Source organism: Apodemus sylvaticus, chromosome 12 (assembly GCF_947179515.1).
Source record: "Apodemus sylvaticus chromosome 12, mApoSyl1.1, whole genome shotgun sequence".
In the NCBI taxonomy this organism is placed as follows: Eukaryota; Metazoa; Chordata; class Mammalia; order Rodentia; family Muridae; genus Apodemus; species Apodemus sylvaticus.
Window position 1 is genome coordinate 57,231,508 of NC_067483.1, and position 25,576 is coordinate 57,257,083.

At 38.4% G+C, this 25,576-nt stretch overlaps 1 protein-coding gene across 1 annotated transcript in view; it reads right to left on the reverse strand.

The window, feature by feature from the left end:
* Pla2g4a (phospholipase A2 group IVA) overlaps nt 1–25,576 on the reverse strand; it is a 146,772-nt gene that overhangs the window by 30,325 nt on the left and 90,871 nt on the right. Inside the window, exons 9-13 of the mRNA XM_052200672.1 lie at nt 11,244–11,466; nt 10,101–10,215; nt 4,029–4,166; nt 3,836–3,928; nt 47–118 (exon numbers count right to left, since the gene is read on the reverse strand). Coding sequence (XP_052056632.1) covers nt 47–118; nt 3,836–3,928; nt 4,029–4,166; nt 10,101–10,215; nt 11,244–11,466 — 641 coding nt within the window. The remainder of the gene's footprint in view (nt 1–46; nt 119–3,835; nt 3,929–4,028; nt 4,167–10,100; nt 10,216–11,243; nt 11,467–25,576) is intronic.

Consider the following 25,576-nt stretch of genomic DNA (forward strand, 5'->3'; position numbering starts at 1 on the left):
TCCCCTCCGCGGCCGCTCGCTCTCCCAGAAGCTCGCAGTCTCTCACCTTTCGGTCCCTGGGCCTCATCATCGCTGTCGGAGCTGTCGTTACTCACGATGTGCTTTGCTGTAATATTTTCTATGGAAAGAAGACAAAATCATTGAGGCTTCTTGGGAATCAAAATTCACAACTAAATTTACTGGGCAGATGAGGGAGTGTTGGTGAACGCTTTAAATTCCAGCACGCAGGAAGTGCAGGCAGGCACATCTCTCTGAGTTCAAGGCCAGTTCCAAGCCAGCCAGGGCTACGTGGGGAGACTGGGTCTCATTCTTTTTTAACTATAGAGAAGTGATCTGAGCAAAACTACAGGAGGAGGATTACTGTGCCTACATGGGACTTTAACCTTAGTGTTTTAAATAACTTATCAGGTTCTTAAAATGTATCACTGAGTAAAATAACACCCCAGCAAACAAAATTAGTGTAAATTTATCAATTCCTAGTTTTAAGAAAAGGGCTTTTATGAGTTCATTGTGACTTTAATAACTGCTGGATTATATTTTTAAGTGGTATTTAGGAGGGAGAATAAAGGACAAAACCAGATCTACAAACGATCTACTAAGCCGTCTCCAGAACACGAAGAACGTGTACTCACTTTATTTAACCTCTGATTTTTTGCCAACACTGAAAAACCATCTGTTGGTTTCCAGTATGTGAATAACTTGTGGGGTTTTTTTTCAAAGCATACTAAGACCAGTTATGAAAACTAAGAAGCACTGCACATCCTTAATGTGAACAGGGTGGTCAAAGCTGGTATCACCATCCTTTTCCCGGCAGAAATGCATCCAATCTGCGAAGCCTGACAATTATTCTTGTGATTACTATTTGCAGGAAAATCAAACTTTCTGCTGGTTCATGTGAACTATTCTTCATAGTGACTTTTTCTTCTTCTTTGCCAGCAAATAGACATGATTGTTTTTCTTTATTCCATTTCAAGACAATAGATCAAAATTTAGCAATTTTACTCGCAGAACCACTTGAGAAAAATGTAAGCTCAAAATAAATAGAAAAAAAACATATTTCTCTCCTCATATTTGTTAAACTCACATAAATGACAGGTGCATGGACAGTCAGTGACATAATGAAAAGGTTAGTAAATTAACCTGAGAGGTTAAATTTTACCTTTACTGGCATTAGTTATAAGTACAAAATTCAACAAAATAAATACTTGAAAGCTGACATGATTGTTCTTTTCATATTATAAGTGTGGCGGCAGTAATTCTGCTGCATGGCAGAGGGCTAGTGAGACGGACCCACCCCAGCTGCCACATGCCTTGGGTGGCCCTGATGCTGTGTGTATGTTCTTTTCTTTCCTTAAACATTTTCTCTTGTCTGTTTCTACGGTTTCGGTTATGTTCTACTTTGACTGTATTTGGTTTGCTAATTTAAGAAAATGACATTGTTTTCTTTATAAGGATGTTTGCAGATCTTGAATGGATTTATCTGAACTCATATCTTGTATCTTTACATAGGTCATAGCAAAAACTCTTTTGGCAAAGAAATTATTTCATTTAAAGTTATTTAATTGGGATTGGGGTCCAGTTCACCTTAAAACCTTTGCTAAGGTAATAGAGTAAAATACCTGGCTAACAAACCCCCCGTGGGTGCCCCTTAAGAAGAGAGACCCCACTCAGTCAAAAGATGAAGCAGTCCCTGTAAGTCCTGAGTCCCCTCAGTCACCTCTCAGTTTCATTTCTGGAAACCCTTACATAACCGGAGGTATCATGCCTCCTGCTGACCTGTGGAGCCCAAGCACACAATATCCACTGCCCTCAGTCTGACACAAAACAGCCAGTGGCCAGACTGCTGGCCCCGAGGGGACTTCTCCACAGAGATTTCTCAGCACTGTGCGCTGTAAACATCTGCCTTTTCCTTGGCCTGTAGCCACTGTCTCGCCCACCTTCTGATGTGTAATTTCAGCCCCATTCTCTTCCTGCCTTAGGAGGAAAAATAATAATAATTAACCTGAGTTATCAGGATTATTCAGGAGAGAAGAAACACAGGAAGCAGGCCACCCAGAGTGGACTTCCTCTCTGCTTTCCTTTCTCTTTTTAAAATCCCTCACGTAATTCAGCAAAGACTCAGTGGTGATTCAGCATAGACTCAGTGGCTTCCACAAAGCTGAAGTTGAACAGGTCGTCCACCTGGGATGCCACTAAAATAAACCAAGCAGCGTTTCCTCAACCCTACACGTTAGATCAGGGTAATGCAGATCTTTCTATAAAACTCAGCTTAGGTGTCATTGTCCGATCTTCTGGTGGGTAACCCCGATTTGCTGCTGTTGTTGGTAAAGTGTTAGGGATCCAATCCAGGGTCCTTCACATGCTAGACAAGTAATCTACCACCGAGGCTACCTCCCAGACCTTCATCTTTATATATCACGTTGAGCATACTTTAACCAGGACAAGATTATGACTCTGTATTAAAGATCACCTCAGGTTCCAGATGGGGATTCCCTTTGCCCGACCCTTACCTTGGTGATGCTTAGATGACAGCAAATACTACAAGCTACAACTGTCCTTTCTGCTTGATGCTTGATTTAATGCGTGTCTAGAAATAGTTGGTCCCAATGAAATGGTAAATCACTTTTCCAATCCTTACTTAGGAATGATCCAAATGAACAAATGACACACTTAAAGAGAAGACTAACGAATCTTTGCATGCTGCATCTAACTATCAACAACTGAGAGAAAATCTCTCAGGAAGAGAGACAGTATTACTACTCAGAAGGTCACATGTGGCACTCCACACCTTGTTACAGTTAGATTCTCTTCTGCCTATAAAGCTTCATTATGTCAATAGCCATTGCCCACGATAGCCAAAGGCCACATATTAGGGGAGGAAAAGCACAGTGAACCTTTTACATTAACACCTTTTAAAAATAAATTATTTTTAAAAATATCATTTTTTTGTACTCTATGTTCTCCAAACAGACCAGTGATATTTCATGAACAGGGGTCAAAAAGGAAATAACTGACTGGTAGCCCTGATCCCTGATATACTGACCACAAATTCACTCATTCATTATTCTTATTTGCTTGTTTTCTTTCTGAGACAGGATTTCATGTGTCCTGAGGAGTCCACTGCCTTGTTCCCCGTGCCTGGTTCACATTCCTGGGGATCAAATGCAGGATTTTGCAGGCTATCGAGCACTCCATCAATGGAACCACATCCTTGTCCCCAAAACTCTAACTCAGCATTCAATGGCTTCTTCCCCCAGTCCATCAAAACATAGTGCTTACTGGACATAGAACTCAAGCCTCTGGGCAAGTCAGGAATGCATGCTCCACTTTTGTTTTAAGTCAAATTTATTCATCCAGGAAAGCATATTTCTATAGTACTACTTTAATAATGAATATAAGCCACTAGTTCTCCATAGAGGTTGTCTACTTTTTAAAGATTTACAACACGTGTTTTTAATTATTGTAGGATGTTTGATTTAAAGAAAACCATTAGTTTTAGCTTATAAGACATGAATGTGTCATATCTAGATACATGTTCATATACTGTGAATTAGTATCATCTGATAGGCTAGAAAAGAATAGGAGATGCTCTGGTACAAGCTATGCTTAGAAACAATGATTGTCCTTTGTAAATTTCACAACTGCAATACCATCACAGTACTTAAGTAATTTGGACATGATTTGGGGGAAATACTTTAATTGTTTCAATGAAGTTACCGATAAATTCAGAATTAGAATCCTTATGAATATCTAATGTTCTTCACATATATGTGTCATTTATCAGTATAGTTAATTATCAGTGTAGCTTTTCATCAATGCAAGCCTTTTACAATACCTAATTCCTCCTCCATTGTAGAACCTTTATTCTGCGAGCCAGAAACTCCCAAAACTCTGTTGAACAGTATAGAAAAGGCACTGCCCCAGACACCTAAAATAAAGGATGAATACAGAGTCATTTAAAATGCATCCAGATTTAAAACAGTTGAGAAACAGAGAGGGAGGGAGCGGGGACCGGATGGATCACTCACCCATTAGGAAATGCAAGGGATTTTCTTCATATTTTTTTACAACTGTTCCCATAAAAAACTTGCTTCCAAATAGGTCAGGGGCCATGAAGGTGCCATATTTGGCCATGCCAATCTCATATGGACTAAACTCCACCCAATCTGAAAGCATTTCAGAAACAAGGCATTTATGTCATTAATAGAAAAATGACATAGTAACACACACAGTTAATAATGGCTTTAACAACATCATGATTAATTTCACTTATTTAAGCTGGTTAAAAAAAAAATTAACCAATCCCTATGATGACGTATAAGACACTGTGTAGTCTTTGAGGAGGAAAACCAGATGGAAAAGACAATGTAAAAAGTTTCCTTCTAAGTGGCGTAAAATGAATACCTTTTTCTACTTAAAAACTCAAACCTCTTTTGCATAACCCATCTTAAATTTAAGACTGTAAAACTTAAGTCTAACTCAGATGCAAAATCCATTAAGGAGACTAAAGAAATCAAACTCTTTACAGTAAATCAAACCTCTAATAAAATGGGGAAGTATTTCCGGTACCTTTATCCAACTTTTTTTCTGCTAATCACGTATTCTAAATTTCCAACCATAATGCCAACATATGATTCTGATTTCTTAGCCATACACCAAGAGAGCAGCAGTAAGGTGCACTGCACAAGAGCATCAGTGGAGCCTGACAGTCTAGTTCGTCCCTAAGCTGTGGCTCAATAACTGTGCTCATAACCTCAGTAAATCACCTATGCTCTCTGGTTTAATTCCTTAATCTTAACATGAATTAAGTAGGCAAATGGTTTGTAAGATTAAAGTCCCAGTGAATTAAGAAATGTAGGATACATAGGGGAAGTCATGACATCTTGATAGCTCACTTAATAGCAGCCACTGCCATATCTGTAGTCTGCCCATGGTGTCACCATGTCTAATTGTGATATACATTTTAGTGAATCCAAAAGAATATCTGGGATCTGACTCCTGCTTTCCACTTCCTTTCTTAGCACCACTGTTCACAGCACCAATCTTACTTTAGCATCTTTTATTGCCTCCCTTGACATAATAGCTCACGTCTGAAAACTCAAGTGCTATATGGTCGCTCATCAGACATGTTTCAATATAACATCATCACCACAGACATCATCACCACCCTATACAGAGTGTACCACCCTTTCCCTGGATCTCCATGGCGACTTCCTAAAATGTCTCAATCCACTCTTTTCCCTCAGCGTTCCCCATCGTAATTTCCACCTACTAGGATCAAAATAAACATAGAAAAATAGAAATCACAGAATACCAATACCAATTGAAAGCCTTTTAAGGCTGCCTCCTTATGCTCTGAATTGAAAGGCAGCCTACTCTCCATCTGCCCAGTTTGAACAATCTCCCAGTAACTTTGCTATCACACAACCTAACCACACAAGCTCTCTTGCTATTCCTCAGAAATCAAGGCCATTTCCACAGGGTCCTCTACTCTCTGTTCCCTTCTGCAATTCCATGGCTTCTTTGAATCCCGAGTTTTGAGGTGTTATTAGGAATTCTCTATATAGCCCCAACACCATGTACTTCCATCTCATCTCCCAATCTTATCTCACCCGTGTTTTGTTCAGTTTATTTTTGAGAGATGATATTGTCTCAGATATATTATTCAACAACCAAAGTCCGAATTATCACAAAAATCACAAGCGTTTCTGTGATTGTTTTGTGGTAATACTTGATCTGAACTCACTGCGAGGGAAGAATGCTCTTCCTGTATTAGTTATCCCAGTCAAAGGGTGACCCTTCCTATTCAACAAATACTAGGCTCTTTGATTATGTGACTCCATGGGGACAGTGAATCATATCAACTATGGGCAAGATTTTAACTTTTAAGCATTTGAATGTCCAAGAAGAATGTTATCATTTAAGAAAAAGAATCTCACTTCACCTGTCCTGTTTGCTCAAGGGAGAAAAACACTAACCTCTTTCAAAAAGGAAGCTTTAAAACCATAATTGCAATGAGATAACATGGTTCATTCAAATCCAAACTGAATGGCGCCTCTACAGACACTCCATCAGACAGAAGCCTGTTTTAGACTGAGTAGCATGGCACGGGTGAGACAGGACTAGCAATGAGGCAGAGGGTACCTGGCAAACTCCTGTGTCAGTATTTCCATTTTTAACATCATCTTGAGACCTCATGAGAATGTCCTTTCTCCTTTCACTTTGATGGATCCCTCCTTAATTGCTTCTGATGGCTTATACATCGTGATGACACACATTTTGAAACGCTGAGATCTCCCCTCCACCCCTTGCTGAAGGCTTCCTCCTGTTATCCAGCCCCAGCCCTCCAGCTGTTGACTCATACATTTCAATTTCAGCCTACCTCCTGTACCCCCATCTGCTCACTCCCACTTTCTGCTCAGAACTCAGATGTTCTATCATCACCTCCCACTGGCCTTGTCTGAAAATTAATCGCATTCCCTCTTCTCCTACTTATTTGGTAAACTATATTATCACAGCCCAGACAACTGTGCTATTGATTGAATGCTTCACCGATAGCTGAAAACTGTTTGACTCTGTGAAATCTGCCATCATAAAAGACTAGCCTTGAACATCTTCCCACTTGTTTCTTTCTTAAAGAGTGTCTCCCTAGCCTTGGGATCTTACCACAGTGATTCAATTTGAATTTGGAAATAAGAAATATCTCTTCTTCTACCATCTTTCCCTTACAGTTACTAGAGGGCTTTGAAAACATTTTTTAAAGACTTATTATACTTGTATATGAATGTTCTGCCTGCATGTATGTATGTGCACCACACGGATGACTGGTGTCCATGGCTGTCAGAAGAAGGCACCGGCTCCTCTGAAACTGGAAGTGAGGAAGGTTGTTAGCCAGCGTGTGGATATTGGGAACCTAACCTAGGACTTCTCCAAGAACACCAAGTGTTTTTAACTTAGTCATCTTTCTAGGCCCTCAAAAACAAAAAACAAACAAAAACAAAAACATAAGCAAACAAAAACTTCTGCAAAAACACTAGCCTATTAATTTAATTGCCTAGCACCAAAACAATATTTCCCATTATCATAAAACTAAGTAAAGACAGAACTGGAAAGCAAATTGTTCCTAACTCAGCACTAAAGTCTCGTGGACGCTTGGTCTACACCAGTGTGTGAGTAAGTCCTGAGCTTCATAATGAAGAGCTCAAGAGTTTTAGTGACTCCCTAGAATAGACCTTTGGCTTTTTTCGAAATATTTCCATGCTGTTCCTATTCAAAGATGTCTTTTGCCTCCAAGTCTAACTTGAATCCTATTTCAATCATTCCTGTATTTTTATGGCCATACTAAAAATATACAAGCTCATCCTATGTCATATCTACACACTCCGACAATTATATTTTAGATGTACATTATTAATTTGCCCAGGTTTTAATTTTGTGTCCTCAATGAGGGAAAAAAAGCAATGAATTACAAAACTATGGTTTTAATTAATCATAAAAGCTAGCATAAGACAAGGCACGGCCCCACATCTCTGTAATCCCAACAACTTGGACATTTAAGGCAGGTAGCATGAGATGCATAGCAAGATCTTGTCTCAAAATTGATTAATTTATCATGATGCCTGGTCCATAACCATAAGTCACACTCAGAGCATGTAATTTATTCCCTTGGGAAAATCTTTAATGTAGTTTTAAATCTTAGCAATGGAACACAGTGGAGGAGTCAGACAACTTAATGGTTTAAACACTAATATTCATTTGTTGAAAACCTTCCAAAGGAAAAATCGTCTAAAGACATTCCAAGAAGGAAGAAAAACATTCTCTGGTATTTATAAAGCACAGTTGTTGATAAAACTTATCTTAGCTTGTTGGGTTCTTCGGCATTCTAGAAAAATAATTCACTGGTTATTTCAGTCTTTCTGTTCTGTATGAAAAAGCATTTTTAAGTAATAAACACAATACATGTTTACACTCTTTCTTCTTTCTTTTTTCTTTCTTTGCTAATTACTTGAGTCAAATTACTTAAGCAGTCACGATATATAACTCAGAACATCTTATCTTAATACAAGATTCCCATAGCTAATGGAAGACACAACTTGACCCTCCTTATCGCAGAGGCTTAGCAATGAAGGTTAATAGCACGTTGCATCTCGGAACGTCATTTCTAGAGCAGACTCTTTCAGACCCAAGATAAAGAGGAAGCTGTGCCATCAGCCTCCACAAAACTACTTATTCTTATTGTAGCTCAGTTTGTCCTTGCCAATGACTGCCAACTAAAATCTCAGAGAAGACAGTTGGCACTGTGAAAAAGGCCATTCCATTATTGTAACAATATTAATAGAATATGTATTTCTACAACTGTCAGTTTTATGCATAAACCAGGAATTGTCATTATAACTTCTTCCACATGGTAAAGGTAATAGATAGCAATATTTAAAACACTGAGGGAAGGAAGCATGAGAGAGATTAAATGACCTGCCAGAGAGATTTCAGCATAGAAGCCAAGGCTGAAAAACTAAACTGTCATGCTCTTCTGGTCTTACCTCAATACCTACAGGGTAAATGATTTCTCCAGCTGCCCCAATCTCTCACTAGAATATGAATGCTAAAGTATCATAAAAGTCCCCAAGTTCCAAGTCTCCCCCCAAAAAGAAAAGCTATAGAGGGGGCTATATATCATCATAGCACTTAATTCCCTTATATAATAAAGCTTCATCCCTGATGAACTACTTCCTGGTAAAAGCTGTGGTTCTTGTCGCTGTTGGCCATACATGTTTACTGTGTATGAATAGATGCCTCACCCCTCTCCCACCATGGATAGCACAGTAACTAAACTCATCTTTATATACAAAATGCTATTTGTCCTTAAGATGTTGAAGACTTATTTTTCTTATCCAACTTTTATAGAACACTCAAATTTGTTAAAATGTGCCAGAAATTTAACTAGGACTAGCCATTCGTTGAAGTATGTCCTATATTTAATCACAGGCATTTATTAAAACATTAGGAGATGAAGGAATGTAGGTAACAAGAGGCTAATAAAAGTATACCCAAAGATGAGTGTAGTCTTTTTTTTTTCTGTCTCTTTGATGCTTACTGTAAATTTCCCAAAGAAATGACAAGCTCTTATATGCAAGAACAATGTGCTGTATCAAGGGAAAGAGGTAACCCTGAGAGCCTCACAGGTCTGCCTCACAAGGTCAGTAATCAGACAATATGAGGTTATTAAAACAGCAAGGGCTTTACAAGGTCAGCTCTCAGTTCTGCTGTGGTCTGGGCTCATGTTGATTATACAAATCACACATTGTTCCTAAGATTTTACTTGCTCTCCTGTGAAGCAAAGTGAAGAATACTTACCTCCCTATGATCCACTAAGTGTGAATTAAAATAATAAATGTAAGAAGTGCTTTCTGGAAGCCATAAACACAATAAACATTTTAGTCCACATCATTAATAAATACTTATATATTAGTGAACAAATCACTTTTTTATAAACTATTAAAAATTCTTGTGTGAGAATTTTAGCCAAGGGGGGAAAAAGACATAAATTACAAAAGGATTATGGCTTTACATCTGCTAATCCATTGTTGTTTTTTAAAGAACATGATGTAAATGAGTTGTGCGTCCCTACAGCCAGTCCATGGCATCCTTGCAGTGTACTTGAATGCAGCTGGGATTCCCCCAGACACATGATGGACTTTCCCAGGACCCAAGAACTGAAGCTATGAAAGACACAAGTAGAACTTTACTTATTAGAGGCAAGGCAGTTTTGCTTTTCAGTCCCAAGTCTAAGCATGGCTTAAGAACACCAGGCATCAAACTATCTGCAGACATCAAAAGGGGGGACCATTCAGTAACTGACGTCTTTCAGCATTACCCTCCAGTTCTCTGACTTAGATGACTGGGCATCTGATAGAGTTTGGTGGGATACCCCCTTTGAACCGGAAAAAAATCATCTAACTTAATTTTTTTCATATTTTCAAGCTGTCTTAGGTTACAAAAAATGTATTTTAATTAGCAACTGAAATTGATTGTGACTTTGTCTGTAAACAAAACCATTAGAAATCTCCATTTCTAAGGATGTTGTGATAGATGGAACATACCGGCAAACATCAGTTCTGACACGTCAGGTTTGACATGGAGACAGGTGAAGAGAGGCAAAGGGCACAGGGCGCCATTGACCTTTTCCTTCAAACTGCTCAAGGTCATGCTCATTCTCTGTCCACAGACATAAAAAAAGAAAGAGATGGCTTTAAGTACATAGACATGGACACAGATGAAAGCTATTTGAAATACTATGTCTAAGCAAATCATTTGCATCTTTATAATGAAATGAAGTCCTATTATTTCTGGAATTCTGTGGTCTTAAGTAGACAATAGAGAGAAAGCTCCATGGGAAAAGATGTCTGTATCTTAGAACAATCAAATCTCTGGGGACTGTGTCAACATTTGAAGTGGAGGAAGATTTGGCAGCTATAGTGCCGGGAACTACTTCTCTTAGCTGGCGTACCTGGCACAGACTGTTCCATCTCCCCTGCTTTATAAACTTCAGATGAAATGTCACCCTCTGGTGACACATCAAGAACATTTGTTTCCAGTGATCCATTTCCTTATTTGACTCTTACTAGGCAAACAGTATTCTTCTACCACTTCTATTTATTATTTTAAAATATGAATATAAAAGAATAAAATATGCATATGCATATCTATCTGTGTGTGGATATATGATAGTGAGTGAGGGTATTCATAGAGGCCAGAGGTATTGGCTCCTCCTAAAGCTGGAATTACAGGCAGTTGTGAGCTGCCAGGCATAGGTGCTATGTATTGAACTCAGGTTCCCACGAAAGCAGTACACAGGTTCATCTGCTGAAGAGAGAAAGCCTCCTCCTCTCTGCTTTCAATATCACTTGTATTCACCATCACACCTAAATAGGACCTAAATTCACCATATTACCACTCAAGGGGGGAATGGCAGTGACAATTTCACATTTCCAAAGGACAATATAAAAGTTCTTCCCCATGTCATACTGGCAATAGTTTAAAATAGTTGATGAGCATTGATTTGCAGTGAAGGACTGTAACATCTGGCAGAGAGGGATGGTTATGTTGAACACCTACACTATTGAAGAAATAGTTGAGCAAAGTAGATGGTATAAAATGTCTTGGTCCTGCTTCAAGGTCAGACAACATACTTAATCCACATTGCCTACTACAGTTAAAGGGATTATCACTTGATGATGACGTACATTTTGAATTAGTGTTTCTCCTATTAACATCCCAAAGATGTCAGTAAAGGTGACAGGCTGGCCAGAACTTTTCTTCTTCCATAAAGACTCAACGTATCTTTTAACTTTCTGTGGTGTAAGAAGTAAGAGAGGGTTGTGGCTGACATTTTTCATTAGCTCTTCATTAATCTCTTCTGGACCTTTCTCTGGAAAATCAGGGTGAGAGTACAAGGTTGACATGTACCTGTAAATAAACCAAAACATCATTAGTAAAGATAACGGGCATTCCTTAGAAGGTCTACGGAAAAAAAAAAAAAAAAAAAAAGGAGGCATTCTTCACCATGAGATAAAGAACAGTATTTGGCTAACTTCTCCATCTGGTTGAAAGTAGTGATTATCCAAGAAACAAAGATGTAACTGGGATTGACCTGCTCTATGATAGAAGCACTTGAGGGGAAAATGAATTTGGAAGCGCAATAGTTGTTAGAAATGGATGGCCAGATCTACTACCCACAAGTCTGCCAAGAATAATTGTCTTTATCATACTTACTGGACATGGATGACAACACTTTTGAGTCATGTGTAAACTGACCTTTCCGGATATAAAAGCAGTCAGGAACTGGATAATCTCACTTTCCATGAGGATGATCTACATGGAGAAACCATGCTGTCTGCTACTATGGATGCTTGGTACTTGTGATGAAAGTTTTTCTTTCTTTCTCCACTCTTTCCTTATTTTTTCTCTTTTCTCTCTTTTTAAAATTGTGCATTGGCTAACAATTTAAAGTCCAAAATGGTGCTCCAAGTAGAATTCTGAATTCTTACTGGTGTGAATCTAAGTCAAACAGTCTAGAGGAGATTAAGGCAGTCCTGCCAGATGACACCTGTTGGTCACCTCATATTTGGACACTTCAAGTGATTCCAAAAAATCACCATAAGCCTTTCATTTATTAAGCAGATAAGGATCATTCTGTTACTAGCCTCTCTGCTGCTATCCCAAATCTCTAGTACTGTGGATATCAAACAGTGAGATTCTTTCCTTATCTGTCTCTGCTAATAAATTCTGATGAAATTCTTGGACAAATGGATGGAACTGGAGAACATCATCCTAAGTGAGGTAACCCAGTCTCAAAAATGCACTCATGGTATGCACTCACTGATAAATGGATATTAGCCTAGAAGCTTGGAATACCCAAGACACAATGCACATATCAAATGGTGCCCAAGAGGAGGAAAGGAGTACCCCCCCCCCCCCCCCCCCGTCCTGGAAAAGCTCAGTGCAGCAGTGTGGGGGAATACCAGAACAGGGAAGTGGGAAGGGTTGGATTGGGGAACAGAGGGAGGGAGGAGGGCTTGTAGGAATTTTGGGGAGGGGGGATCCAGGAAAGGAAAAATCATTTGAAATGTAAATTTATATACATTTATTTACATAATGTATTTATATACATTATTATAAAATAATAAAGATTATATCAAATAAAAAATAAATTCTGACCTTCTTCTTGAAAAAATAAACCTTTATTATTACCATTTTTCAGTCAGTTAGTGGATAATCTAACATTATCCTTACTGCCCTAACAGAACAAAGTACAGGGGAAGACACTCTACCATTTCACAGATACGTAAATCCATAAAATAGTACAGGTTTTCACCTCTGTAACCACCATCATGGCTTAGCTTCTCTTTTGGAAGGAAAGCCTAACTTACTGAGTAAGACATGTTGTGTTTTAGGCACTGTTTGGGTTAAACACTCCTAGCACTCGCCTTAAAGAGTCACGTGGCTTACAAATATTCTGGCTTAAAAATGAGGAAATAAAGAATCAATCAGTCAGCAAGATTGTCCATATAATCAATTAATAAAAGAAAATTAGAATTTAAAACATGTCCAATCTTCTGGTAAGTTTTATTATTTTTCTTCATTGATTGATTATTGTTTATTTGCTTTATTTTGTTTTTCAAGGTTTCTCTATTATGTAGCTTTAGCTGTCCTGGAACTTAAGAGGTAGACTAGACTAGCCTCAAGTTCACCCCGCCTCTGTTTCCTAAAGGCTAGAATTAAAGGCAGTCATCACTATGTCTGGTTTGTTAGGTTTTATGAGATGTGGTCTCACTCTGTGGCCTAGACTAGCCTTGAACTTGCAAAGCTACTCCCAATACCTCCAAACTGCATGCTTTAAATTTTAATGACTTCACAAGATCTTAGTCCTTACTGAACAAAATTATTCTCACTAAATAATCAATTAGAATGTCCATTTGGATGCAGAGTTTCTTATAAACAAGCTGAAAATAATAGATTGAAAAAATAAATTAGTGAATAAAGGATGAAATATCACAGACAAAACAGACACTCAACAGCAAAAAAACTACTGAAATGTTTTGATCATACCAACTGAATTTGTAACTCCCCTAACTCCTGGTACAGATACGTCATCAAAAACTTAACCTGAATTCTGGTTAGTACAATCATCAAATAACTATAAAAGCACAACATAGAACACTTAAAAATACAGTCTCCATGTACTTGGATAATTATCCAAAAGTCTACATCATGATTCATACACATTAACAAGAACCCAAATGTCTGAATCCTGTAAGTTTAATAAATGCATATGTAGCTATAGTGGTTTATATTTAAGGACATCATAATATTTGAAAATAAATCACCCTTTCGAGACTCTAACATGCTCAGCTCTGAAAATATTCAGAATATAGTTCATTCTTTATGAGAGCTTTAAAAAGAAATTCTTTGTTCTATTACCAAGAGAAGCTGAGGTGGTAGGACACTTAGCTCAGTGGTAGGACACGTGAATAGCACGAATGAGACTCAGTTACAGTCCCAATACCAAACCAAACCAAACAAAAAACAACACAAATTACTAAGAATAATTTTACTTCCACATAGATGCCTACAACTTATCTATATGTGTATTACTTACCTTCACACAGATTGCATGTTTTTGAAGTCTAGGAAATGTTGTTCTAAAGTGACACATACCCACAAAAGTTATTATAGCATCCATTTTCTTACTTCAAACTACATTTCTCTTTCTTTCATTTCTATATTTATTGTGCCCAGTTTAGTCTGTCTTATGACAAGGAACATTTAAGTCTTTCCCTGAACGAGACAGGATAAATGTGAATAAGACAAGCAAAGCGTCGTATCAGGGGGCAGCTGAGTCACGGAATGATTTTCATTTTTTTAAACCCAAGTGAAAATGGTTTGATGTGGTCATTCTGCCACTGGAAATTGTCATTCCTTACTGTACACCAAAAGACATAATTATCTAAATTCCATGTACATTGCAGTACAGCTTCTTCATCTATAATTAGCTGAATTGCGAATAAATCAATATAAACTGTAACAAGTTCTCTTCCCAAAGGCTTGCCTTGAGCAAAATCTAATTTTCCTTAACATTAATCTCTCCCTTTTTTTCTTTTTTGTCCCTTGGACATATTCTTTATTTACATTTCAAGTGAGTTTCCCTTTGCTGGATCCCCCCTCCCTGAAAGTCCCCTGTTCCCCAATCCACCCCTTCTCACTTCCCTGTCCTGGTATTCCCCTACACTGCTGCACTGAGCCTTTCCAGGACCAGGGGCCACTCCTTCCTTCTTCTTGGGCATCATTTGATATGTGAATTGTGTCTTGGGTATTACAAGCTTCTAGGCTAATATCCGTTTATCAGTGAGTGCATACCATGAATTATGAGACTGGGTTACTTCACTTAGGATGATGTACTCCAGTTCTATCCATTTGTCTAAGAATTTCATGAATTCATTGTTTCTAATGGCTGAATAGTACTCCATTGTGTATAAATACCACATTTTCTGTATCCATCCCTCCATTGAGGGACATCCGGTTTCTTTCCAGATGCTGGCTATTATCAATAGGGATGCTATGAACATAGTGGAGCATGAATCCTTATTACATGCTAGGGAATCCTCTGGGTATATGCCCAGGAGTGGTATAGCGGGGTCCTCCAGTAGTATCATGCCCGGTTTTCTGAGGAACCACCAGACTGACTTCCAGAGTGGTAGTACCAACTTGCAACCCCACCAGCAGTGGAGGAGTGTTCCTCTTTCTCCACATTCTTACCAGCACCTGTTTTCTCCTGAGTTTTTAATCTTAGCCATTCTGACTGGTGTGAGGTAAAATCTTAGGGTTGTTTTGATTTGCATTTTCCTGATGACTAAGGATGTTGAACATTTCTTTAGGTGCTTCTCAGTCATTCGATATTCCTCAGGTGAAAATTCTTTGTTTAGCTCTGTACCCCATTTTTAAGGAGGATATTTGGCTCTCTGGAGTCTACCTACTTGAGTTTTTTGTATATCTTGGATATAAGCCCTCTGTCTGAAGTAGTGTTGTTAAAGATCTTTTCCCAATTTGTTGGTTGCCATTTTGTCCTTTTGAAAATGTCCTTTACCTTACAGGAACTTTTTAGTTTTGTGAGGTCCCATTTGACAATACTTGATCTTAGAGCATAAGCTATTGGTGCTCTGTTGAGGAAATTTTCCCCTGTGCCCATGTCCTCAAGGGTCTTCCCCCTTTTCTTATCTATTAGTTTCAGTGTGTCTGGTTTTATGTGGAGGTTCTTGATCGACTTGGACTTGATCTTAGTACAAGGAGATAAGAATGGATCAATTTGCATTCTTCTGCATGCTGACCTCCAATTGAACCAGCACCATTTGCTGAAGAGGCTATCTGTTTTCCACTGGATGGTTGTAGCTCCTATTCAAAGATCAAGTGACCATACTTCTGTGCGTTCATTTCTGGGTCTTCAATTCTATTCCATTGATCTACTTACTTGTCACTGTACCAATACCATGCAGTTTTTAACACAGTTGCTCTGTAGTACTGCTTGAGGTTGAGGATACTGATTCCCCCAGAAGTTCTTTTACTGTGGTTTAGCTATCCTGGGTTTTTTGTTATTCCAGATGAATTTGAGAATTGTTCTTTCTAGGTTTATGAAGAATTGAGTTGGGATTTTGATGGTGATTGCATTGAATCTGAATATTGTTTTTGGCAAAATGTCCATTTTTACTATATTAATCCTGCCAGTCCACGAGCATGGAAGATTTTTCCATCTTCTGGGGTCTTCTTTGATTTCTTTCTTCAAAGACTTGAAATTCCTGTCATACAGATCTTTCACTTGCTTGGTTAGAATCACACCAAGATACTTTATATTATTTGTGGCTATCATGAAGGGTGTCATTTCCCTAATTTCTTTCTCAGCCTGTTTATCCTTTGAGTATAGGAAGGCTATTTAGTTGATTTTTATATCCAGTCACTTTGTTGAAGTTGTTTATCAGCTGTAGGAGTTCTCTGGTAGAGTTTTTTGGGTCACTTAAGTATACTATCATATCATCTGCAAATAGTGATAATTTGACTTCTTCCTTTCCAATTTGTATCCCTTTGACCTCCTTTTGTTGTCTAATTGCTCTAGCTAGAACTTCAAGTACTATGTTGAATAAATATGGAGAGAGAGGGCAGCCTTTTCTAGTCCCTGATTTTGATGGGATTGCTTCAAGTTTCTCTCCATTTAATTTGATGTTTGCTACTGGTTTGCTGTATATTGCTTTTACTATATTTAGGTATGGGTCTTGAATTCCTGTTCTTTCCATGACCTTTAACATGAAAGGATGCTGAATTTTATCAAATGCTTTTTCAGCATCTAATGAAATTACCATGTGGTTTTTTTCTTTGAGATTGTTTATGTAGTGGATTACATTGATGGATTTCCGTATATTGAACCATCCCTGCATCCCTGGGATGAAGCCTACTTGATCATGGAGAGTGATTGTTTTAATGTGCTTTTGGATTCGGTTGGCAAGAATTTTATTGAGTATTTTTGCATCGATATTCACAAGGAAAATTGGTTTAAGGTTCTCTTTTTTGGTTGGATCTTTGTATCGTTTTGTTCAAGGCCCATACGTAAACATAATAAAAGCAATATACAGCAAACCAGGAGCCAACATCAAATTAAATAGAGAGAAACTTGAAGCAATCCCCTCTAAATCAGAGACTAGACAAGGCTGCCCTCTCTCCATATTTATTCGATATAGTATTTGAAGTTCTAGCTAGAGGAATTAGACAACAAAAGGAGGTCAAAGGGACAGAAAATCAGTGAAATTGTGGCTTCATAGAATGAGTTGGGTAATGTTCCTTCTTGTACAGAGCCATATTGGGAGTCATTCCACAAATACAGCAGGAATTTTTATCCTTGGATGGAGTGCTAAACGTGTACTTGACATTGGTCAAGGACAATCCCTGGCTTTGGGCAGGAATCCGCTGTTAGGAAGTAGGGAAGTAGGTTAAGGCAGGAATTTTTATCCTAGGGTGGAGCTCAGTGAAGGTTAAGCTCATTGTTCCTCCAGGTCTAGGAATTCCTGAATTAAGCAGGTGACCGACCCAGCTGCCAGAGCAGTTGAGACAAGGACCTCCAAGAGAAGCTAGACAACTTCCACCGGAACTCAGCCTGGAGTCTCGGGGGGAAGGGTTTGCCCAAACTGTTAAAAATGCCTGACCAACATTAAAGTTTCGGTCTCGATCAGTGAAACATTGTACTGGCCCTTCTTTCTTTTCGCCCCTTCCCCATCTATCCCTCAGCTTCTGTTCCAGCAACCCAGTTCGTAATAGCTGCAGGCAGCTATGGAATACAACACCTTCTTTTTCTATTTTGTGGAACAGTTTGAAGAAAATTGGCATTAGGTCTCCTATGAATGTCTGATAGAATTCTGCACTAAAGCCTGTGATTTTTTTTTTTTAATTGGGAGATGGTCAATGACCACTCCTCTTTCTTAAGGGGTTATGGGACAATTTAAATGGTCTATTTGATCCTGATTAAATTTTGGTAGTTGGTATCTTTCTAGGAAATTGTCCATTTCATCCAGATTTTCCAGTTTTGTTGAGTATAGACTTTTGTAGTAGGATAAGATAATTTTTTGGATTTCCTCAGTTTCTGTTGTTATTTCACCCTTTTCATTTCTGATTTGATTAATTTTGGTATTTTCTCTGTGCCCTCTGGTTAGTCTGGCTAAAGGTTTTTCTATCTTGTTGATTATCTCAAAGAACCACCTCATAATTTTGTTGATTCTTTGCATAGTTCTTTTTGTTTCATCTTAGTTGACTTCAGCCCTGAGTTTCATGATTGCCTGCCTTCTACTCCTCTTGGGTGTATTAGCTTCTTTTTATTCTAAAGCTTTCAGGTGTGCTGTTAAGCTGCTAGTGTAAGCTCTCTTCAGCTTCCTTTTGTAGGCACTCGGAGCTATGAGTTTTCCTCCTAGCACTGCTTTCATTGTGTCCCGTAAATTTGGGTATGTTGTGCCTTCATTTTCATTAAATTCTAAAAAGTCTTTGATTTCTCTCCTTATTTCTTCATTGACCAAGGTATCACTGAGTAGATAATTGTTCTGCTTCCATGTGCATGTGGGCTTTTTGTTGGTTTTGTTGCTATTGAAGACCATCCTTATTCCATACTGATCTGATAGGAGGCATGGAATTAGATCATCATATATCTGTTGAGGTCTGTTTTGTGACCAATTATATGGTCAATTTTGGAGAAGGTACCATGAGGTGCTGAGAAGAAGGTATTTTCTTTTGATTTAGGATGAGATGTTCTATAGATATCTATTAAATCCATTTGGACCAAAACTTGTGTTAGTTTTACTGTGACTCCATTTAGTTTGTTTCCCTGATCTGTCCATTGAAGGGAGTAGGGTGTTTAAGTCCCCCACAATTATTGTGTGGGGCGCAATATGTACTTTATGCTTTAGTAAGGCTTCCTTTACGGATGTAGGTGCCCTTGTATTTGGGCCATAGATGTTCAAAATTGAGAGTTCTTCCTGGTAAATTTTTCCTTTAATGAGTATAAAGTGGCCTTCTGTATCTTTTTCAATGAATTTTGGTTGAAAGTCTATTTTATCTGATATTAAAATGGCTACTCCCACTTGTTTCCTGGGACCATTTGATTGGAGAACTGTTTTCCAGCCTTTTATTCTTAGGTAGTGTTTGTCTTTGACACTGAGTTGTGTTTCCTGTATGCAGCAAAATGTTGGGTCTTGTTTATGAATCCAGTCTGTGTCTTTTTATTGGGGAATTGAGTCCATTGATGTTAAGAGATATTAAGGAATAGTGATTGTGGCTTCCTGATGTTTTTGATGTATTTTTTTTATGTTTACGTGGTTATCTTCTTTTGGGTTTGTTGAAAGGAGATTATTTTCTTGCTTTTTCTTGGGTGTAGTTTCCCTCTCTTTGTTGGTGTTTTCCACTCATTATCCTTTGAAGGGCTGGATTTGTGGAAAGATACTGTGTAAATTTGTTTTTGTCATGAAAAATCTTGGTTTCTCCATTTATGGTAATTGAGAGATTTTCTGGATATAGCATTCTGGTTTGGCATTTGTGTTCCCTTAGGGTCTGCATGACATCTGCCCAGGCTCTTCTGGCTTTCATAGTCTCTGGTGAGATATCCGGTGTAATTCTGATTGGTCTACCTTTATACCTAAAGGTTACTTGACCTTTTTCCCTTACTGCTTTTAATATTATTTCTTTGTTTAGTACATTTGGTGTTTTAATTATTATGTGATGGGATGAATTTCTTTTCTGATCAAATCGATTTGGAGTTCTGTAGGCTTCTTGTATGTTCATGGGCATCTCTTTCTTTATGTTAGGGAAGTTTCCTTCTATAATTTTGTTGAAGACATTTACTGGCCCTTTAAGTTGGAAATCTTCACTCTCTTCTATGCCTATAATCCTTAGGTTTGGTCTTCTCATTTTGTCCTAGCCTTCCTGGATACTTTGGGTCAGGAGCTTTTTGCATTTTTCATTTACTTTGACTATTGTATCAATGCTTTCTATGGTATCTTCTGTATCTGAGATTCTCTCTTCTATCTTTTGTATTCTGTTGTTGATGTTTAGATCCATGACTCCTGACTTCTTTCTTAGGTTTTCAATGTCCTGAGTTGTATCTCTTTATGATTTTCATTATTTTACCTCCTTCTTTAGATCCTGGATGGCTTTGTTTAATTTCTTCACTTGTTTTGTTGTGTTTTCCCTTAGTTTTTCAAGAGATGCTCGCTGTTTACTTGTGTTCTCTTGAATTTCTTTAAGGGAGCTATTTATGTCCTTCTTGAAGCCCTCCATGATGCCCTCCATCAGCATCATGACCTGTGATTTTTAAATCCAAATCTTGCTTTCCTGGCATATTGGGGTATCCAGGACTTGCTGTTGTGGGAGAATCGGGTTTGGGTGGTGCCATATTGCCTTGATTTCTGTTAACAACATTCCCACGTTTGCCTTTTGACATCTGGTTACCTCTGGTGTTAGTTGGGCCTGCTGTCACTGGCTGGAGCTTGCCCCTCCTGTGTGTGTGCCGGTAGGCCTATCTCAGCAACCCTGGGTGAGCTGCTTTCTCCTGGCACAAATTGCTGTGGTGCTGCAGAGTTCCTGGGTGCAGGTGGAGTCCTGGTGCGGTGTGTCCCAAGTGATCCTCTACTCTGATGAAACTTGCCTACCAATCTGTTGCACAGTCACAGAAGCAAAGATGGCAGCCGAGACTCACTCTCTTGTAGTTTTATTTGGGTATGTACCTCTGTGACCCCGATCAGCTCTGGTTGCAGGCTGTGCTGGCTGTCTCCTCCTCACTGGCTGCTGGGTGTATAGCTGGCTTCCTGCACTGCTTGGAGATGGCGCACTGTGGCTTAGGGTGTTCTTGATCTGGAGGCAGAAACCAGAAGGTTCTTGCCAGGGGCCTCCAGTCTGCAGGGCCAGTCTCACCTGTGCAGGCTGCCTCTTCCTAGCTGGCTGCAGGGTGTATAGCTGACTTCTTGTGCTGTGCAGGCTGCCTCCCCCTCAGTGGCTGCTGTGTATATAGCTGGCTTTCTGCACTGCTTGGAGATGGAGCAACTAATCTCTCCCTCTTGCAAGTTAAGAAAAGTCTTTCCTCAGCAGCTAAAGGTTGATGAAAATCTCCAATTGTCCATGTCAGAGAGAGGCCTTTGCAAGGGAATATAATGCATACATTGTGTTGTGATGTGAGCCCACTGTACTCTGGATCCCATGGAGAAGGGCTACCTTCTTCCTCTGCCTCTAACATATAGAAGATGAAGTAGAATAATTCAATTTCATTCTATCTCTACTTTCCATTTTTCTCAGGAAGCACTTAGATTGGGAATTTAAGTTCCAATGTTAAAAAGCAAAACACTAAAACCTTGAATAGTTTACTGGCTCCAAGTTAATGGTCTTTACTGTTGAGCCCTATGAATACCTATTCTTTAGAATTCATCAGAGTGAGTTGGAATCCTTTCCGTGCTATCATTTTCTACTTGGATTTGAATTTTGGTTTGATTAGTAGCTAAAAATAGAATAATAGGCGACTAGTTTTTCTATGCATCTCTTTAACATTCAATGCCTTTCTTTGCCTCCTTGGATTGACTCAGAACTAAATATATATCTAGTTTTCTGCATATAAGAACACCTGAAGTTCACATATGTCACTCCAAGTTATGATTCCACAGTTAAGCCTTAATTTTGATCACATTTTTACCAATCAACTTTCTAAAGAGTGTCTTTGGCAGAACATGAATAAATCAATGAATAAACTGGTCATATATTTATTTATGTAAAAATCTGTAACTATTTACTTATAATTTTCAACTATTTTATAGAATACATCATTATTTCTATATAAATGAATTTAAGTGTAAATTTTTCAGTGCTATACCATTCCAGAGGGAAATAGCTCAGTGTACTCCCTATCTTCAAATACTATAGACAACAGTGCACATTTCAAAGCATTAGTGTCACGATCCTTGGATTTGCTGAATTAAAATCCTTGGGTACATTCATATAGAGTTTTGATATCAAAAATATGCCAAAGTAATTCTCTTTCTCAACCAAGATTCTGTAAACTTGAGAAGATTCCCCACAGTGTTTGAGGAATTCTCCACATTAGTGCACATTTTCATTCTCAAGATTTATGTTAGCCAATTTAATTGATTGGACACTATTATTATTGCCTATAGACACAGAGACAATTTGATTTCTCTTTAGACAGTAATCTAGTACAAATATGGTAACTAAGATTATATAGCCTCTTCCAGTGCTACAAGACAACAGCTTCTCTGTGGGAGAGAGCTTTGTTAAAAGCCTAGGCAAGAGAACACAGAATTAGCATCATGACTCTCCTTGCTTACTCATGCCAAGTCTCCCGAGTTTATATTTAATGAGTCATAGGAATCATCCAAAAATAATTTCAGAAATAATTACTGTAAAGGTAGCTACAGTCATAAGAGAACCTTTGCCTCACCTGAAACTGAGTTTTGTGACCACAGAAAACTGTCTGGGAGGTCCAGGGCTATTCCACATATATTTGTACTATCTCGTTGCTGCCAAATTAGGGTCACGTCTCCATAGAATATGAAGCATTACAGAACAATGAAGTGTGGTTTGTTTTTCCAAGTCTCTGAATTCTTCGTTCCTTTCTTACCTATCTTACTCAAAGAAGAATCACTAATATGCATTACCGCCTCCCTTCTTGCACCCTAGGAATTGCTTCCTCTTCTCAGCTCACTAATCCTGTATTTGCCCTCTACCTTGCAATCTGTCTCTCTCTAAATCTTTTCTGTTCATGATCAATGACATTTTCCTTTCCTGTCTTTCAATTGCCTCTCAGTGATGTTCCCTGCACCTCAGACATTTACCTCAATAGCCAAGTCTCTTAAATTTGAAAACCAACAAGGAAGCCCTGTAGTCTCCTCAAATAATGACTGTCCATGTTTCTCCTTTCTGACCCATTTCTTTCAAGCATTCACATTGCCACATTTGAACTCCTGCGTTGTTTCTTGTAACTCCATGACGGAAATGACATCAATTAACTGAATTAAGTGATTCCTAATTAAAACCACAAACATTTTCCAAACTCAGGCTAGCCTGTTTCTCAGAGCTCTCCCCATCCCTGTGCTCTGGGACTCATCTTTCCCTTCAGTCTCTTCTCTCAGGCTTTCTAGCTATGTCTATGAGTTTTCTTTGTCTTTTCTTTGTCTGTTACATTTTATTGTTCTCAGAATTCTACAAACTAAACTGTTTGCTACAACAGTGCAAGTAGTCAAGTAGGAAAGGTTTGTCTAATTGCTGAAGCTTGTTGTGCACATATATTATGGGAAAATGGAAGTCGTGGAGGAGGCCTAGCATTGGAGAGAAATCCATGAAAGTAAATAATGGAGACACAGAAGAGAGAGCAATCAGAGGGGATGACACAGAACCTAAAAGAAGGACAGCATGTCTGACACATTACCCTTTCCTCCTAACTCCATCAAAGAAATAAAGGAAAATACACACAATATGTACACATGGAGTAACCTGTGAGTGAATGTATATCACAAATGTTTAAAGACTGAAGGTCACTCATGAAAATGGAATAAAGATGGCAAAGCTAATATTCAAATGAAAAGGGGTAGAGCCAACACTATGTCTATATGAAAGTGTGTACAAACTTAAAACTCTCTTATACTTCACATGGCATGTCATCATGATTTTGACAAGATCATTTAAGAAGATATTGCCCAAATCAATGACAAAGGCAGTGACTATAGGTCTAACCCACATCACAGGAACATGAGTCTACCCCAAGCCAGTGCTCAAGGCCTAGGCATCACTTATTGGGTGCATTTAAGAAAATAGACTTCCTCCAGTAGTCAGTAAAGGGCACCAAGGATTTAATAAATATTCAGCGGAAGAAAACAGTGCAGAGGCAAATAACAAAATTATTAAGTAAGAGATTGACCAAAAGGGTGCAAGTGTTTACACCACATTACTCATTGAACAGGCAGGTGCATGCTCTTTCCTTCAAGGGAAAAAAATAATGACAGGCTACACCCTTCCGTCAGAAGACATAAATCATGTTGAGGGTACAATGAAGGTGGCAAATGTGGCCCTGGGTTATTGGTTATTTAATCACAGACTCTGGTTCAAAATATTTAGGGTAAAAGCTCAACAGCTCTAGATTATCTACATGGGAAAAATCTATATAATATGTAAGAAGTAGCTAGTTGGCTCAATTGCTTAGAACATGGTACTAACATCATATCATACATACAACTCTCTATTACAAAATTATAATTTAGTATGAAAAAGTAGAATATGGACCTGAAAGCTGGTCCATCTAGAGAAGAACAAATCACTTTGCCTGTGACTCCATTTTTCTTTAGCTAAAAAAAATAAAAGAAAGAAAAAAAAATATCCACTTCATGGGATGAAATGACACAGATACTTTAAAAATGCTAAATATATAAACTACAATAGTATGACACATGAATATTGCCATAGTTAAATACTAAATTGCCCTTCTAAGCCAGAGACAGATATATTGTAATAAGGTGATAATCTTACTACAATTGACTTGATATTTCTGAAGATCATCTATTTGATTTTCTTTTTGAGGGGATTGGTTTTTTGGGGAGGGTGGTGAGATGGGGGTTGAGACAGGGTTTCTCTGTGTAGCTCCTGCTGTCCTGAGAACTCATTCTGTAGACCAAGCTAGCCTCAGACTCAGAGATTCACCTGCCTCTGTCTCCTGAACGTTTGAATTAAAGGTATGTGGCACTACAAGATCAGGTGTCTGTTTGATTTTTCAGTGCACTGGTATGGGCTGGGCACACCAAAATCTATGTAGTACTTTTCTGAAAATGTTATATAAGTATTATTCACAAAATGGTAATTCCACAGGATATAAATGTTAACCATTGCCGGGCAGTGGTGGCTCACGCCATTAATCCCAGCACTTGGGAGGCAGAGGCAGGCAAATTTCTGAGTTCAAGGCCAGCCTGGTCTACAGAGTGAGTTCCAGGACAGCCAGGACTATACAGAGAAACCCTGTCTCAAAAAAACAAACAAACAAAAAACAAAAACAATAAATGTCAACCATATGAGTATCACAGCTATCCACCTAGTTCAGAGGAGTTTAAATAGAACTAAAGGACTAGTTTAATATTTAGCTAGATAAGAACCAATGAGGCCTACTGTATCTGTACTGCCCAGAGCCATTTTCCTTCTTCTGAATTCTATAGCATCTTGCATGTTTTTCCTATTTGCCCTTAAGAGGAAGATGAATACCTAGTGAATCATTTAGACTTAGACATGTTTCTGGAGGACTCCAAATCAGCAAATTATAGGCAGATTAAATTAATTATGGGTGGAGTATGCTATTCCACTACTGTCATATTTATCTAAAATTATCTACAACTAGACTATCCTTTTTATTTTATGCCCTAACTACAATGTTAGTCAAAACTGGCTTTAAAGGGTAAACCAATAGTCGAAGTCCTAACTAAATTCAAATGTTTATAATAAGACATTCTTAAAC